Source organism: Tetrao urogallus (genome assembly GCF_951394365.1).
Source record: "Tetrao urogallus genome assembly, chromosome: 23".
NCBI lineage: Eukaryota > Metazoa > Chordata > Aves > Galliformes > Phasianidae > Tetrao > Tetrao urogallus.
In genome coordinates this window covers 2,881,564-2,897,118 of record NC_136836.1, presented here as the reverse complement: position 1 = coordinate 2,897,118, position 15,555 = coordinate 2,881,564, and the positions used below count along the sequence as shown (strand labels likewise).

At 54.2% G+C, this 15,555-nt stretch overlaps 1 protein-coding gene across 1 annotated transcript in view; it reads right to left on the bottom strand.

Moving 5' to 3' along the window:
* PTPRU (protein tyrosine phosphatase receptor type U) overlaps positions 1 to 15,555 on the bottom strand; it is a gene marked incomplete at both ends in the record, with an annotated part of 43,928 nt that overhangs the window by 24,215 nt on the left and 4,158 nt on the right. The window contains 7 exons of the mRNA XM_079546098.1: positions 1,098 to 1,406; positions 3,337 to 3,630; positions 4,081 to 4,255; positions 4,359 to 4,474; positions 4,917 to 4,998; positions 5,161 to 5,432; positions 10,163 to 10,291. Coding sequence (XP_079402224.1) covers positions 1,098 to 1,406; positions 3,337 to 3,630; positions 4,081 to 4,255; positions 4,359 to 4,474; positions 4,917 to 4,998; positions 5,161 to 5,432; positions 10,163 to 10,291 — 1,377 coding nt within the window. The remainder of the gene's footprint in view (positions 1 to 1,097; positions 1,407 to 3,336; positions 3,631 to 4,080; positions 4,256 to 4,358; positions 4,475 to 4,916; positions 4,999 to 5,160; positions 5,433 to 10,162; positions 10,292 to 15,555) is intronic.

The window sequence follows — 15,555 nt, the reverse complement described above, 5'->3', positions numbered from 1 at the left end:
ATATCTAATGCAGCTAAATTGAATAGGGTTCGCTGGGCCAAACCCACTCGTAACATTCGCAGTGCATCTATGAACCCAAAGATATGTTGATTCCTCCTGGGATGGAAAGTGCTCACTGTACCAAGTTCAGTCCAAGGGGGGGAGCAGCCAGCCCTGCTTAATCAACGTATAGTGAGGAGCATCTGGAGTGATTACAGTATAGCAAAAAAACATCTGGAGCTACTGTATTAATATACAATAAGAAAGCAGCTGCAGCAGTCACAGCACAGTGAAAACAGCTGAAGCAATTAGAGATTAAAAAAAAAGGCATCAGGAGCACTGAGCTGGTTGCCCATGGCTGAGCAGGCTCAGGTCTAAGGACACAGCGTGCTGATAGGATGCATGAAGCGATCACTGTGGTTTTAGTATTTAGAGATGGAAGTGGGACCAAAGAGCCAGACCAGGTTTGCTTGAAGGGCATGCACCTTTTCTTGGTGCCTGGGTAGGGCACTGGGTCTCAGAAAGCAGGGGAAGACAAATAGTTTCGCTGTGTGCAACTCAAATGCAACGTTAATGGGAGAAAAGCAAAGGGAAGCTGAGCAAAGCTGTGCTGGGAACGCGCTGACCTCCAGTTCACAGCACTCACCAAGAAACCCAGCAAAGCCAACTCAATCAGCCTGAGCTCTGCAGATGAAAGGAGTCACCTAAGTGCAAAGCATTAATTGCTTTGATCACTGTTGCTATTGCTGCTAGGTTTTAATTCCACAGTATAGGACGAATGAATGCTCCCCATGTGGGCATGAGTCGAGATCACTGCAACAGGCTGCCCAGGGAGGTGGTGGAGTCTCCTTCTCTGGAGATGTTCAAGACCTGCCTGGATGCCCACCTGTGTGACCTGGTGTAGGGAACCTGCTTTGGCAGGGGGGATGGACTCGATGAGCTCTGGAGGTCCCTTCCAACCCCTACAATTCTGTGATTCTGTGAGATGGGCATCACTGCACGGGGCACGGCTGAAGTCCTACAGGACGGGGACGTCTCTGGGTAGACACACCGCCCCATCACAATCCAACCAACCCACAGCATTCCTCCCAAACCCTTCACGTGTGGGTTATCCCTACCGTCCTCATCCGTCTGGAACGTCACCTCCTTGCCCTCCTTACGGCCCTCGGGGTTGGAGAGGATGAGCTTGACGTGGATGTTCCTGTAGGGCAGCAGGTTTTTGATGGTGTAGCGATTGGCGTTGCGCTCCATCTTGGCACACTCACGGAAGGTCTGGTTGAGGCCACTGCCCACCAGGTAGCGATAGCACAGCGAGACGCTGTACGTGTGGCAGCGGGTCAGGTTGTAGCCCAGAGGCTCCCATTGCAATGTCAGCTGCCTGGATTGGATCTCGGAGAAAGCCAGGCCTTTGGGGGCCCGCATGGGCTCTGCCAGGGAGAGACAGAATCAAAATACATTGCTGTAAGTGTTTAAGCTAAAGCAGCTTCGATTGCATGGAGGGGAAGACTTCATAGAGTGGAAGTACGGCAGGCGTGCACAGCAACCCTGAGCTCTAAACAGGCTTGCTGCCCCACGTTGCCCAGATTGTGGAGTCTCCTCCTTGGAGATTCTCCAATGCGAGCTGGATGTGGTCCTGGGCAGCCCTGCTGGACTTGGTGAGCCAGATGGACCCTTCCCACCTCACCATCCTGTGACTTCCAAGGCCACCAGCACTACCTCTGCTCCTCCTCACCCACGAATGGGACACTGGGAGCACAGCAGTGTGCAGCAGTGTGCCTCCCAACACTGCAACTGAGGTGGCAGCCCTCAGCTGTCCACCAAGCTGACGGCAAACTCTCAATAGGACAGAGTGAGTAAAAAAAAATTAATTATCATTTGCATAAATAGGGAGGAGCCAAGCTCCCTTGCCAAGAGTATGCATATGAGTGGTCTGTGTTACCTCCAGTTAATTCCTTTCAGGACCTAAAGGGTGAGGAAAGGATGATGAGAGTGAATTTTTGAGGTCCTGGCCCATCCTAGAACAGATCCTCAGGGAGAATCCATGCTGCAAATTTCCATGGGATTTGTGCCAAGGAAGACTTTGGGCAACTCAGGGCTGCAGAAGGTATTTGCAACCTCACTGGATGCTCCAGATGCCCTCCTCAAAGGATGTCCTCACTGCCTGCACTCCCAGCCTGAGTCCCTTCTATGCCTGGTTCAAGGACTCAGCTTTGGTACCACCATTAGCAGAATGAAGATTCTCACCCCCATCACCATCAGCAACCAACCCATCACCTTCTTCACCCATCAAGAACCCATCTCCTTATTCCAGCGCATTGAAATGATCAGTAGGGAACAGACAGCCCAGCATCCCCAGGCCAACACACACAGATACGAATAGCAATTCAGCGAGAGCTCAGCTAACAAGGATGTCTGCAGGCACCAACATCACTGAATATTTCCATGCAATTAGTGCCAGTGCCAAGCCACCCGTGCTCACAGTTGCTAACACAGCTGCACAGACACAGGCACAGTGTCAAACACGGGTGACAGCACTGGGCATCTCCTATTGCTCCAGGGCAGGATGCATTTATCCTCTAAGTGGATTATTCCAGGGTCCTTTTGGATCAGATTCTGCAAAGCCCACTGCCACCATGGACTGGTCCAGAGATGCTGCAGAATGATGGCTGGCACATCCAGGAGGATACGGGGCTGGTGACCGAAATGCAGCTGCTTCTCTGGTAGAAGAACAACAGTTGCTTGATCCCACCATGTGCTAGGTTGGGAGTGAAATCCATGCTTGTATCACACTGGAAGAGCACTGGAAGCCTAGATTGGAGGTGGAGACGGTTGGAAATCGAACACAGAGCGGCTCTGATCAGCTTGGAGGTAATCATGAAACCCAGTCTTACTTGCAGCACCCGTAAGAATTAACTGGGAGAAATACTCCTTCCAGCCCCAGGCTGCTGCACCCTGCTAAAGGTTTGAACCTCCAGATCTGCTTCTCTACCAATGTCAGAAGCCAGGCCCCCAGGGTCACAGACATGGCCAGAGCTGCAATGCTCCAGCCCAGAACGTCCCAGCCCTGCAGCTGTTCCTGCTCCACTCCTGCCATGCATTGGTGTGACAGCACAGGGACAACGTGCATAGGGGTGGCAGGTCCCAGCTTGCTGCTGTCACCAGCACGATGACAATGCAGGGACAAGCCCATCCCTGTGCCCCGGTGGCTGCTTTCAAGCTCATAAGGAAGGATGCTGCTGGCATAGCACTCTCAAAGGAGTGCCCACAAGGACAGGCACCACACCCCCTCCATCAAGAGCAGTCAGGCTTGGCTGGTTAAAAACAATAAAATAAGCTCCCAGAAAGGAGCCAACCCACCTGCACACTTGGTGCGGCTGATGAGGGGGGGTCCCGGTTTGCCTGTGCCCCCTTCACCAGGACGTGTCAGCAGGACACTGATCTCATACTCTGTGTCAGGATCCAGGTGCCAGAGTTTGTAGGTCTGCATGTTGACAGCGTGCACCTCTGACCACGGCCCCGAGGTCATGCGGTATTCTATCTCCTTGCGCACGATGGGGCCGTCGCCGATGATGGAGTTGGTGTTGAGCTGGATGATGAGGTAAGTGGAGCCAGCCCGCAGCAGCTGGGGGGGTGCGATGGGTGTTGGAGGCTCTGGAAGAGAGAGGAGAAGCAGCTGAAGCATCTCACCCCATCCCAAAGCTGGAGCGTGCATGCCCAGAGGACAAGCAAAACTGATAAGGGAATGACACCGGAGTATTCAACACAAACCAGACATTAATTGTCAGCCCGTGCTGCATGCCACGCATCTCTCTAACAACCCCTGGAAGCATCAAGGTTCCATATGACCAAATCTGATTATTTGTAGAAGATGCATTGCCTGGCATTCACTAAGGTGCCACAAAGTTTCATCAGAATGAATGAATTCCCTTCAACTGCAAGCAAGAATCAATGAACTAAGGCCAGTGGGAAAGACAGTGCCCCAGTTTTATGTTGAGCCACTGCATACTGACTTGTTTGCAGCGAGTGAATGCAACCTCAGTGCCCTGACGGAATCAGGAGCGAGAAGGAAAGCAGCGCATAGAGATGACAGTGGGCACCCACCTTTCACAATGAGCTCAGCAAAATTGGAGACCCCAGAGCCACGGCTGGACTGGGTGACACAGCGATACAGGTCCTGCTCGCCCTTGGACACCTCGTCCAGCTGGAAGGTGGCCAGGAAGCGCCGGTGACTGATGTGCTTCACGGAGGCAGCGGGGACCACTTCGCCACTCTGCCTCTGCCCAGTGGGGAGAGAAAAGCATGAGGAGGGCCCAGCGTGGCACTCGGAGCCACCAAACGTGGCCCTCGAGGACCAAATCCTTGCCACGCACAGATCTCACCTGCATGAGGAAGCGCTCTGCCTCGGCAGCCTTGCCAGCAGCCACACACTGGAAGGTGGCATTTTGCCCCGCGTTCACCTCCACGTCACCCAGGCGGGAGAAGTGAGGGGCTTTTGCTGTCATAGAACAAAAAAAGTATTAAGGAGAGTCTTGTCTCCTTAATAAGATATGAGGCAGATATCTTACGCCCCAAAACTTGCCCAGTTGAAGCCAAGCTCGCAGCTGGCAGCTTCCTTCAAATAAAGGATGGGCTCGAGTCCCACCTGCATAGCCCAGCCCTGGATCCCTCCCAAGAAGCCCACAGAGATGCCCCTAGGGTAGGACCTCCATCCCTGCAGAAGCCTGCACTTCACCAAGGCCTTTTGACAACTGAAGCAATGCAGGAGCTGCCGGTGATGGAGGTAAGGCTGCCCAACGAGATGGGACCTCCAGCACCCTGGTGACACCAGGACACTCAGGTGCCACAAGGCTGCACCCCAGCGCTCTCAGTCCCTAGGAGCATCCCAGCCCAGCAGCACCCACCATGCAGCAGCACCCCCAGCTTCCACCTGCACTCACAGCACGGATAATTCAAGAGCAAGATGTCATCCAAGCCCAGGTAGCCCCGGCGCTCGCTGGAGATCACCGCCTCGAAGAGGACCTGTGGCACCGAACAGAGGGGTCAGGCGCGGCGGAGCGGTCCCCTAACCCGGGACCGAGCCTTTGGAGCTGGCCCCATCTCCTGAGCAAAGGGATTTTAAGGCACATTTATAGCAGGTGACACGGGGTCTGTAAGGGATGGGGGGATCCGGGGAGGACTCACCTGGTACTCGCTGGGCCAGAACAAGCTGACGGCCAGCTCAGCCTGGTGCCACTGGCGGCCGTGGGAGCCTGAGGCATTCCAGACCGCGCTGCCCACCGGGCCCCCCATCACCCGCACGTAGGCACTGAGGGTGCCAGGGCTGTGGCCATCGCGGCTGTACATGAAGTAGCTGAACTGCAGGCAGTGCGTGTCGTTCTCGCTCAGCGCCTGGAAGAGCAGGTGGGCCCGCTGACCGGCGGCGTGCTGCGAGGCGTTCACCATCAGGTAGGAGCCTGAGGGAAAGGGAGAGGAGGGAGAGCGTGCAACTGTGCCTGGACTCAGAACCTGGGTTGGGGACATGAAGGAAGCGGGGGGATCTTGAGGCTGAGGGCCACGAAGATGATCAGGGGGCTGCAGCAGCTCCCCTATGAAGACAGGCTGAGGGAGCTGGGCTTGTTCAGCCTGGAGAAAAGAAGGCTGCAGGGTGACCTCATTGCAGCCTGCAGTACCTAAAGGGAGCCTAAAACAGGAGGGGAATCAACTCTTTGAAAGGGGGATAACAGCAGGAGAAGGGGAAATGGTTTGAAGTTGAGGGAGGGAAGATTGAGGTTGGATGTCAGGGGGAAGTTCTGTGCTATGAGAGTGGTGAGGTGCTGGAACAGCTGCCCAGAGAGGCTGTGATGCTCCGTCCATCCCTGGAGGTGTTCAAGGCCGGGTTGGCTGGGGCCCTGGGCAGCCTGGGCTGCTATGAAGGTTGGGGGCCCTGCGTGTGGCAGGGGGTTGGAGCTTCATCATCCTTGAAGCCCCTTCCAACCCTGGCCATTCTGTGATTCTGTGATGAGGGAAGGCTGAGGCAGACGGTCCCCCTGTGACACCAAACCCCACTGCACGTGCCTCCAAGCCCTTCATGGCTTCGATGCAGACCCTGCAGCTTCCCATTAATGCTCACAGCTCCAGCGGTGAGCCCCCACCCTGACCCGACCTATTTAATTCTCATTTCCTTCGTATCATTGAGCACGCAGTTGTTGCTGATTTTAAACTGTGCTCAGCAGGCTCTCGTAGGGATAAAAGTGCTTACCAGCATAATGGGCCCACTGGGATGCCCACATCCTGCTGTCCCCATCCCCAGAGCCTTCGGTCCCCCACCAGCAGGCATTGCTGCAACCCAAAGCCACCAGCGGTGCCGATGCTCATCCATAAGGACTGAACACCCAAAGGGGACCCAAAATGCATCACCCACCCTGTAGGCTGCACAGCAAAACCCTGCCATGGAGGAGCAGAGTCCTGCAGCCATTGGGGTCCCACGGACAGCTCTGCCTCTAACCCACTCCAGCAAAGACAAAATCATTCATATTCCATCCATTTTAATAACTGCACATGCTGTAACTAACAAAGCCAGGCCATTTATCCAAGTCAACCATTGTTTTCCTGACAGCAGCCCCTTAATAATTAATAGTTCTCACCGCTGTTTAATTTACATGAATCCACGCACTGTCCTCCCACCAAGCAGCTCTTGGGCACCCAGTGAGCCTAGCAAAGGCACGGGGACGTCCATGTGCCTGGGAGCTGCACTCATGGCTGCTCCCTCCTGCACCTGGGGAAAGGCAGCGCTGCACCACAGCACCTCCTCCATCGCATCCTTAGGGATGGGAGCCAGTGAACAAGAGGGGAAAGAAATGAAATCACCAAAAAAAAAAAAAACCCACCCTAAAATTTGGGCTGTATCCACAGGTCTGCATTGCCACTCTGCATCTGAGCCCTTCCAGGCAGACGTTCAGGGTGAAATAAACTTATTTTCCTCAGATAACACAGCTGCATTTCACAGAGAGAGAGGAAGCCAGCGTGTGGCTATTCCTTCTGTAGCTGTCATGGTGCTTTTTGTTTTTTTCTTTTCCTTTTTCTCCCATCAAAATTATTGCCAAAATCCCACACCAACCCACGGGACGCCTCTGAAAGCAACTTCAGCCCACCTGACCTTTCAGGCTCCCATCAGGACACGGTGCCCTTCCTCCTGCCCACAAATAAAACCAGAGGACGTGAGAAATAAGGAGGCTGAGACTAAAATTAGACCCCCAAGGAGTTATTTGAACGACTGAGCTGTGTCTGATGGGACTGCTGCTGCAGCATCATCACCAAACGCGGAGCCCTGGCTGGCAGCTCCTCCTTGCTCTGGCAATAGGCTGGATGGGTGCAACATCCCTCAGGCTTTCTTGCAGGTATTTTTCCACATTTCGGCATGTTTCTGGCTGTTTTTCAATACAGCCCATTTCTCAAGGCAGCACAGCCCCATCTGGGTGCCCCCAGGAGCAGCAGTGGGGCAATGCCAGCACATGGGGACTGCAGCACTCGGTCCCAGCACACTGTGCAGCCCCACAGGGCTTGCAATTAAACATTATCCTAATTGCTTCAAGCAGAGCCAGAACCCAGGAGGCAGAGAAGCTGCATCCCTGCCCTGCAGCATCCCAGAGCCACGGGGCCGGGCAGCCAGAGTGCAGTGCTGTACCACAGCTGTGTTTTCTGAGCCCTGTCCATACGCTGGCAGTACAGCAAAACCCACTCCAAAAAGCACAGTGGGAATTATTCCCAAGCCTCACATGAAACGGGCATCTTCAGCAGCCACAGGAAGGGGACACGACCCACCAGGATGCCTGCAGCCCCCCAGGAAACCTTTCCTCCCCAGCAGCACTGAGTCCATTAGTGCAGAGAGTTTGATCGATGCTGTGCTTCGTTTGGTAAATCCTTCCTCTGCTGTTCAATCCAATGTAAGGTCAGCTTTAATTGACACAGCAGCCCTGCAGGCTGTCACCTCGCCTTGTCACCAGGAGTAATGAGCCATCCCCTCCAGGACGGGCAGCCCCTCTGCCTGGGAGGACACGGGCAATGTAATTTAATTCAGTTTTCAGGTGTGTTTCCAGGGAGAAGCCCAACTGCTCTGCGGAGACGCAGAAGAGTCTTAACAGCGCTAAATAACATCTCAAATGAAAACAGAAATAAGTTTCTGGCTGTGTTCCCAATGGGAAAAACAGCACATCGGTAGGTTAAAGTTGTCAGCAAGGAGAATCTGAGGTCTGAGCTGCAAAATCCACTCCGCTTCCGGAGTCTGTGTATGGCAAGCCCTGGACCTGTCCCTGCAGAGTCCTTCTGCAAGGTCTCCAGCCTTGCTTCCCCATGTGGGGACATGAACCCTCCCTCAGATCCCAACCAGGTGCTTTGGGAGCACCAGCAGCAATCCAGCCCTTCTCCCCCCCCCAACTTCACATCTCATTCAGTTTTTATCCCAGGAAACCACAAAGAGGGGATAAAAATGGAAAGCTACAAAGAAGCAGCAAAGCAGCACACGAGGTGAGCAGCAGCACCCAGCTCCTGCCCTGAGCATCTCCCCAGAGAGCCCCAGCACCAACCCCACCATCACGTGGGGGCTCAGAGGTGCCACATCTGGGAGCCAAAATCAAGGCCAGTTTTCTGAGCCCCAGTGCTCAGCGTGTGATTTATAGAAGAGACAAGCAGGGAAGCAGCTGCTCCACAGAGGGATCTTTTTAGTATCACTGAGTTTGGAAGGAAAACTTTTCAATGCTTTGCAATGCAAACCTAGCAAAAGAAGCTGTTCACGAAGCAGTGCTCCGTCCTGCACCTGCTCCATCCAACAGATCCCAACATCACTCCAGCAATCCCAGCCCATCTTCAGCCCAAGTGTGGCTGCAGCCCAGAAACAAGCTGAAAAAGCAAAACTGCAACGTGGGAGAGCCCCATCCGTCTTCTTTATGAGAAAGAGGGAGACGAGTCAAGATGGAAAGAGAGGGAAAAACAAACACAGCAAGAAAACAAAAAGAAAGAGGGGAAAAAAAGGTAGAGGCGGGTGGCCTGCAGCCAGCATCCGCTCCAATAAATCCTGTGCTCTCGAAGCTGGCTGATCTCCAAGAAAAACTCATTTTAATCCAAGACCACGAGACTCCTTTGTGAAGTGCTCCCCGGAGGGATCCTGGAGCTGTGCAATGATGTTTCTGCTGGTGGGGCACCTTGGGGAGCTCCCTGGAAGGAGCTGAGCACCCTGCAAGTGCCATCCACTGCTCGCTGACCCACGCTGGGGCTGGGACCCCCTCCCTGCACATCCATGGGCTGCACCATGCCATGCTGCAGGCTCCAGCCACCTGCAAGCCCCCTGGCTTCAAACTGCTATGCTTCATTGCTGCTTTTAAATCGCAGCTGAAAACTGAGCAGAAACTCCAATTACAGGTTTGAGGCTCTGACATCAACCTCCAGCATCCCCTCCCCAGCTCCGCTTCCCGCCTCACTGCCCCCAGGTCAAAGCCCCATCAAGGAACAAATTAGGTTAGCTCAGTTTAAAGCAATTATCTCCATTATCTGTAATTATTCCTGTGGCAGAGGACTGCTTTGGGTGCCCAGGATGTGCCAACCCCCCTTTGACCCGCAAATGTCACCCGGGGCACTGCCCAGGGAGGGGGCTTACAGCAGTCCCCCCATCCCAGCCATCACAGCAAGGATCCAGACCCACAAAGTAACAACGAGTGGCTTGAAAGTGATGTGAAAAAGACAAAAGACAAGAGAAAAATCTCCCTCTGCATTTTTTTCTCTCACATCTCCTGAGACGTCAGGGCTGCCTGCAGCTCACAGCCACGAGCATCTGCCTGTATCAAAACAGCCAGAAGCACACTGCTCCCTTTCCCATGACTCCTGGAGATGGGGATTTCTCACTAGCCATCAAATACAGCAGAAAGAAAAGAGCAGAGGTGCCTTTAAGGAGGGATTTTGGGTACCATCCTGGCACTGCTGCAAGGAAAGCCCAGACTGGGGGGCACGCCTCCCTGCAGCACAGCCTCAAGTCCTGTGTCCCCAAACTGTGACATCCCCTGGGCCACATTAAGGACCAACACAGCTCATCACACCTTGCCGTGGGGCACAGCAGCATCCCACCGACCACGAGATGGAGGGTGAATCAAGTCAACCCAGGCCCAATCCCCATCCCAGGCATGTGAGCAGCTGCGGGTTTGGGGCTGGGACTCACCGTGGGGCAGGTCGGCCGTCAGGTGTGGCATCATGTAGCTGCGGACCAACTCCCACCCGAAGTCATCATCCTCACCCTGGCTGTACTCACACTGGTTCAGATCGTCGTCCTCCTCGAAGGTGCAGCCCGCTGCGGACAGACAGACACACAGATCAGCCCCGGAAAGCAGCTGCTCTGTCCCCAGAAGCCCAGCTGGGATTGATGCTGTCGCACCCTACACAATATTGAGGTGCACCCAGCCGTCCCCCCACGCTCCCACCCCTGCAAGCACAGGAGCAAAGCTGCCCCGTGCCTCTCCCCCTCCTCTCCCATGCAGTGAGGTGAGCTGTCAGGCCTCGGCCCCAGCGAGGTCGCAGCTGACTCAATGACCTCAGAGGTCTTTTCAACTTAAATGAGTCCATGATCCGACTCGAGCTGCAGCACAGGAGCAAGGTCACAGCTTCACTTCCCAGAGGCTTTGCTACTAAAACAGGAATTTCCCCCACAAAACAGCACTGGCTGCAGCCATTGCACAAGAACCCACAACTGCACAGCCCTCGCTTTGGCTTTCAGACCATGAGCCCAGCAGATCTGCACACTGCTGCCACAACAGTGCCAAGCCTCAGACAAGACTTCCAGCAGCAACAACAGCAACTGCACTGCTGGACTCCCAGCTACAGGCTGTCACCTCTGAGCACCTTCAGTTGTTTTTTTCCCTTTGCAAAGAGCAAAGCTGAAAGCTGCACCAAAGCATTTGTGGTCTGTAGGGCTCCAAATCCATCCCTTCTCCACCCTTACATCCATCCATCCATCCATCCGTCCATCCATCCATCCTCCCCCAGGAAAATGAGATCTGGGGAGCTGTTGCAGGCTGCCTCGTTAACACTGCCCCAATGCTTTACTAAAATCACTGATTACAAGGAAGGGGCTCCAGAGGGAATTAAGCCCCTGGGCTGGTGAGGACAAGCACGTTAGGAAAGCTGTGAGCAAACAGGAGGAGAAAGGCAAATGTCCCCTTATGGGTCAGTGGGAAAGCAGAACACAGGTCAGGGTGACACTTGTGGGTTTTTTGTATTTTAATCCCAAATTAAACCTCCCAGTGCTGGGTTATGTGGGCTTGAATGGCAAGGACCTCACAGATCTCCAAAGAGCACCAAAACAGCCAGCTTACTAAACCCACTACTGCAAGACATGCACAGAATTGTTCTTCCCAACACTTAAGATACATGAGAACAGAACTGAGCTTTTCTCTCCCTTTACACTCAGTGTTTAAAGCACTGGGGAGCACTCCAGCCTCAGCATCGAGCTTTCTTTCCTCCCCAGAACAACAAGAATGAGAAACTTCTTTTAGAAGGACTAAAAGCAAATCTTCTCCCATTCAGAGCACCAAGGAACGGAGCCTGCCTGCTTTCTCAGTGCCTCTCACTAAAAGGATCATTTGTGCTGTGCCAGCCCTGCGTGGCAGTGCTGTGTGTGGATGCACTCCCAGCTCCTTCCCATCGCAGCATCTCCGGATCTGACAGCACCCACCACCTGGCTCAGCTCCCCAATGGGAAGGAGAAGTGATCAATTTTTCCCTCGAAGGAAAGGAAAAAATGCCAAAGTGTTGGAAATTTCTAAGTGATTTTGGGGGAGAAAAAAAAAACCAAGAGCGTGTTTTCCGTCTGAAGTCTGTTGAGTGGGTATTTGGAAAGGGAGAAATTTGTTTGTGGGGATGATTTATCCCATCCCAGAGAGCCACAGGGCTCGGGGAGGCACGTGGAGCTGGCTGAGCCTTGTGTCCCAATGAAGGATCCCCCATCTCTGCTCCCACAGAGCATCCTCACCGCTCTGCCTGCACAGCCCCTTCTCCACACTGCATGGCATCACCTGAGCTCCCAGACCCCCACATCCCAGTGTCCAACCCAGTGTCCTCCTGCAGCTGTGAAAGCAAGGTACAGACAGAGTCAGATACCTTCACGCCACTCCCCCAAAATTTAGGGCTTATCAACATGCCCTGTGGATGTTCCATCCCTGGAGGTGTTCAAGGCCAGGTTGGATGGGGCCCTGGGCAGCCTGGTCTGGTATTGAATGTGGAGGTTGGTGGCCCTGCATGTGGCAGGAAGGTTGGAGATTCGTGATCCTTGAGGTCCCTTCCAACCCAGGCCATTCTGTGATTCATGCTTGCAAGCAAGGCTAGGCTTCCCTGCAACCTAAAATCCCCACCTGCAAGCACCAGGATGGTTTTTATCCACCCAAAGGATGCTGGCAGCAGCTCGTGCTCCACAGGAGCTGCTCAGGGTCCCAGATGCTTCCTAAAAACTTACAAACGGAAACACAGAGCCCCCGCAGCAGCCCCTGCCTTGGTTCAGTGCCAGGGAAGGAGCAGCTCCAAGAGCTGGAGGAGGTGAGAAGAAAGCAGCAAGAGCAGATTAAAATATCAGCGTGGGCACGACTGCCTGGTGCCAACAGCTCTGAGCATCCCAGATGATGCTGGAGCAGCCCAAATTAGCTGACAGCCCCCGAAACCCAGGGGATGGAGAGGGAAGAGACGACAGATCCATGCAGAGGAAGGAGGGAAAGAGAACACGGAGCAGCAGGCATGCCTGCCCACCTCTTCCATGCATGGAGGCGGTGCTCCTCTCGCCTTGATGTTAATTATGTCCTTTGCTGCTTAACACTGTGGGACACGCTCCAGGGGCTTCTCCTTGTTGTTATGGAGCATCCCAGGGACGTGTGGATGGGGACCCAACACAGTGCCCCACAGCAATGCTGCATCAACCTCAAAGAGAGGCTTTAGAAACAGGGCTGTGCCCCAAATGCAGGCTGCCCCGAGCTGCTGTTAATGCAACAGCCAACATCTCTCCCCTGTACACCTGAGTAAGATGCTCTCGGTTCTGCCCTTAGATGCAAGGCAATGACACTGTGAGCCTGGAACCCTCCCCCCACCCCCATGCCCCTCTGCCAGCCCCAGCTGGCACCGGGTCCCCTCCAGCCACAGCAGGAGATGGCAGCGATGGGACACGCAGCAGGATGGGGCCGCCGAGTAGCAGGGACACCCAGGAGCACACAGGGATGCTGCACGTTCCCTGGCCACAAGCACACAGCACAGCACAGCTCCCAGCCCAACAGCAGCACCCGGCTGTGCTGTTTCCAGGCTCTGCTGGAAGGAAGCTCCCACGTGCAGGCAGCAGACGCGGGGGATTGGGAACTGCAACCTGCAAGCTCGCTCTGCTCCCTGCAGCAGCTCAGCCCATGCGCTGCAGCATCCCTCCTCCCGACCCCACTGGTGCACAACGCCCCACACTGCAGCACCTCTGCCCCAATGCTGCCCCAGCCCCAAATCCCTCCCAGCTGGAATCTCTGCAGCTTAAAAGCCCCTTGAGTTCAGCGAAAGGGAGATGAGCACTTGGGACACGAACACAACAGCCACACTCGCTGCTCCGTGCATCACACACATCACATTTTGCCACAATCCCAATCCCTGCTTCTCTTCATCGCTCACTTTGGCAAAATAGAAATGTCTTAAAAAGAAAAATAAAAAAAAAGGACTCATTTCCTGGACCCGATCAAAGCTGGTTAGAAGGATATGGAAAGCAGCGACATTAAGATTCTTGCCAGTAGTTTGTTTTGCTTCTCCAAATCATTTTAAATATTGCGTTTAATAGAAAAATAATTTGCTCAGCTGTAAGGAACGTCAATTTGCAACTTGAAGCCTTGTACATTAGCCAAAGAAGCTAATGCGTAAACATTAGCAGCTCCAATAACGCATGGGGCTTAGCCAATGCAATTCCAGGGAGAGAATAGCCAGATATTAAGACAGAGGATTTGCATAATAAGTCACTTACGCCTGATAACCCCAGCGCCTGGCACAGGGCTGGGAGAACAACATCTATCCACCAGCAGCTGCAGACGTCACCCATCTGGGTTGCTGCAGACCCTCCTGATGGCTCCCACCTGCAAAGCCCTCACTGCTGGGACCCAAAACTCAGCACCCGGTGCTGCAGCGCTCCCAGGTCCCATAGGAAATAGGGCAGGAATGCAACGCAGTGCAGGGAGAAGGCAATGTGCATGGGGCTGGTTTGTGGGCTGATGAGCTGCAACACGGGCACTTCCATAACGAACCGTCACTTAATGAACAAAGTCAGGGCTGCCTCTTCTGCACTAAAGGAAATAAAACAAAGGCAGGCTTTTGGAAACCCACGGTCCTGGAGTTATCGATTGCTCACAGTGCAATTAAGCCTCAGGGCTGACAGGCAGCTCTGCTCCTCCTGCTCTTTGGGGGGGGGGGGGGTGGGAGGGGGGGAAATGGCAAAAAAAAGAAAGGTGATCTGGCCTTTCCTGCCCCCGGTTACCAATGGATGCCTGTGGAGAAGGCTCCCTGCTCCATGTGCATCCTGACAGCCACGCAGAGCAGGAGCTTTCCCACTGCAAAGCACAGGCTGGCAGCTCCAGGTGTTGCTGTGATCACACTGTAAATCCGGAGCCACCAGAGCCCTCCGCTGCCTTTCCCAACAGCTTATTTATTGATTTTAATACCTCCCTCCTTTTGCTCGCAGCGCTGTCTACAGAGCCGGGTTTGCTCTGCAAATGGTCCGTGTCATTTGTCAAAGAACTGAATTCCTCTTTTCTCCTGAACACGCAGGGGCTCTGGGAAGGGCTGTGTGTGCCAAGCAGTCTGCGCAGTGCCCTGCTCTGCTCCCAAATGCACAGCAGCCAGTTGCTCAAATACAGCAGGGACTCAGCAACACTTGCCAAGATCGAGCCTTGCACCGAGCCCCAGCTCTGACCCAAGCCCTGCATTTTGCTGCAGGCAGGCAGACGAGAGGCAGAACTGAGCCACAGCAGCGCTGGCTGCATCCTGGCCATCACACAGCTTCGCCCTTCTCCTTTCTCTTCAATCTGTTGCAGCTTCTGCCACGCAGAGGATTGGCCACGTAGGGACCTCATCAAGGCTGGGGATGCAGACACCGGGCAGCAGAAGTGGATTCACCCAATGAGTGATGCTGATAAAACCAGAAATTCTCCAGCACTGAGATGTGCTGCTTCACTTTGAGATTGTTAGCACAGGAGCGAAGCGGGACTGCTGTCAGCTGGGAAACAAAATCAATGGAATGTTATCACACAGCAAGGGGAAGCAGAAGGCGGCTGTTAGGCTGAAAATAAGACCCCAAAAAGGTGAACAGCACGGGGAGAGCTCTTGGGAAAAGCCCCTTCTGTCCCTGCACAGGAGCACAGGGATCAGTGGCCCTGCAACCCAATCCGCCTGGCTGCAGCTGGGTGAGCCAAACCTGGGCATTACGCAGAGAGCATTCATTCAGGGCCACTGAGGGATCTCTGCTTGCTGCTGATGGGTGCAGTCCCACATGGCACCCAGTGGACCAACCCAGGACATGGCAAATGCTTCACATTTGGTGCTGAGCCCCTCAGGCACC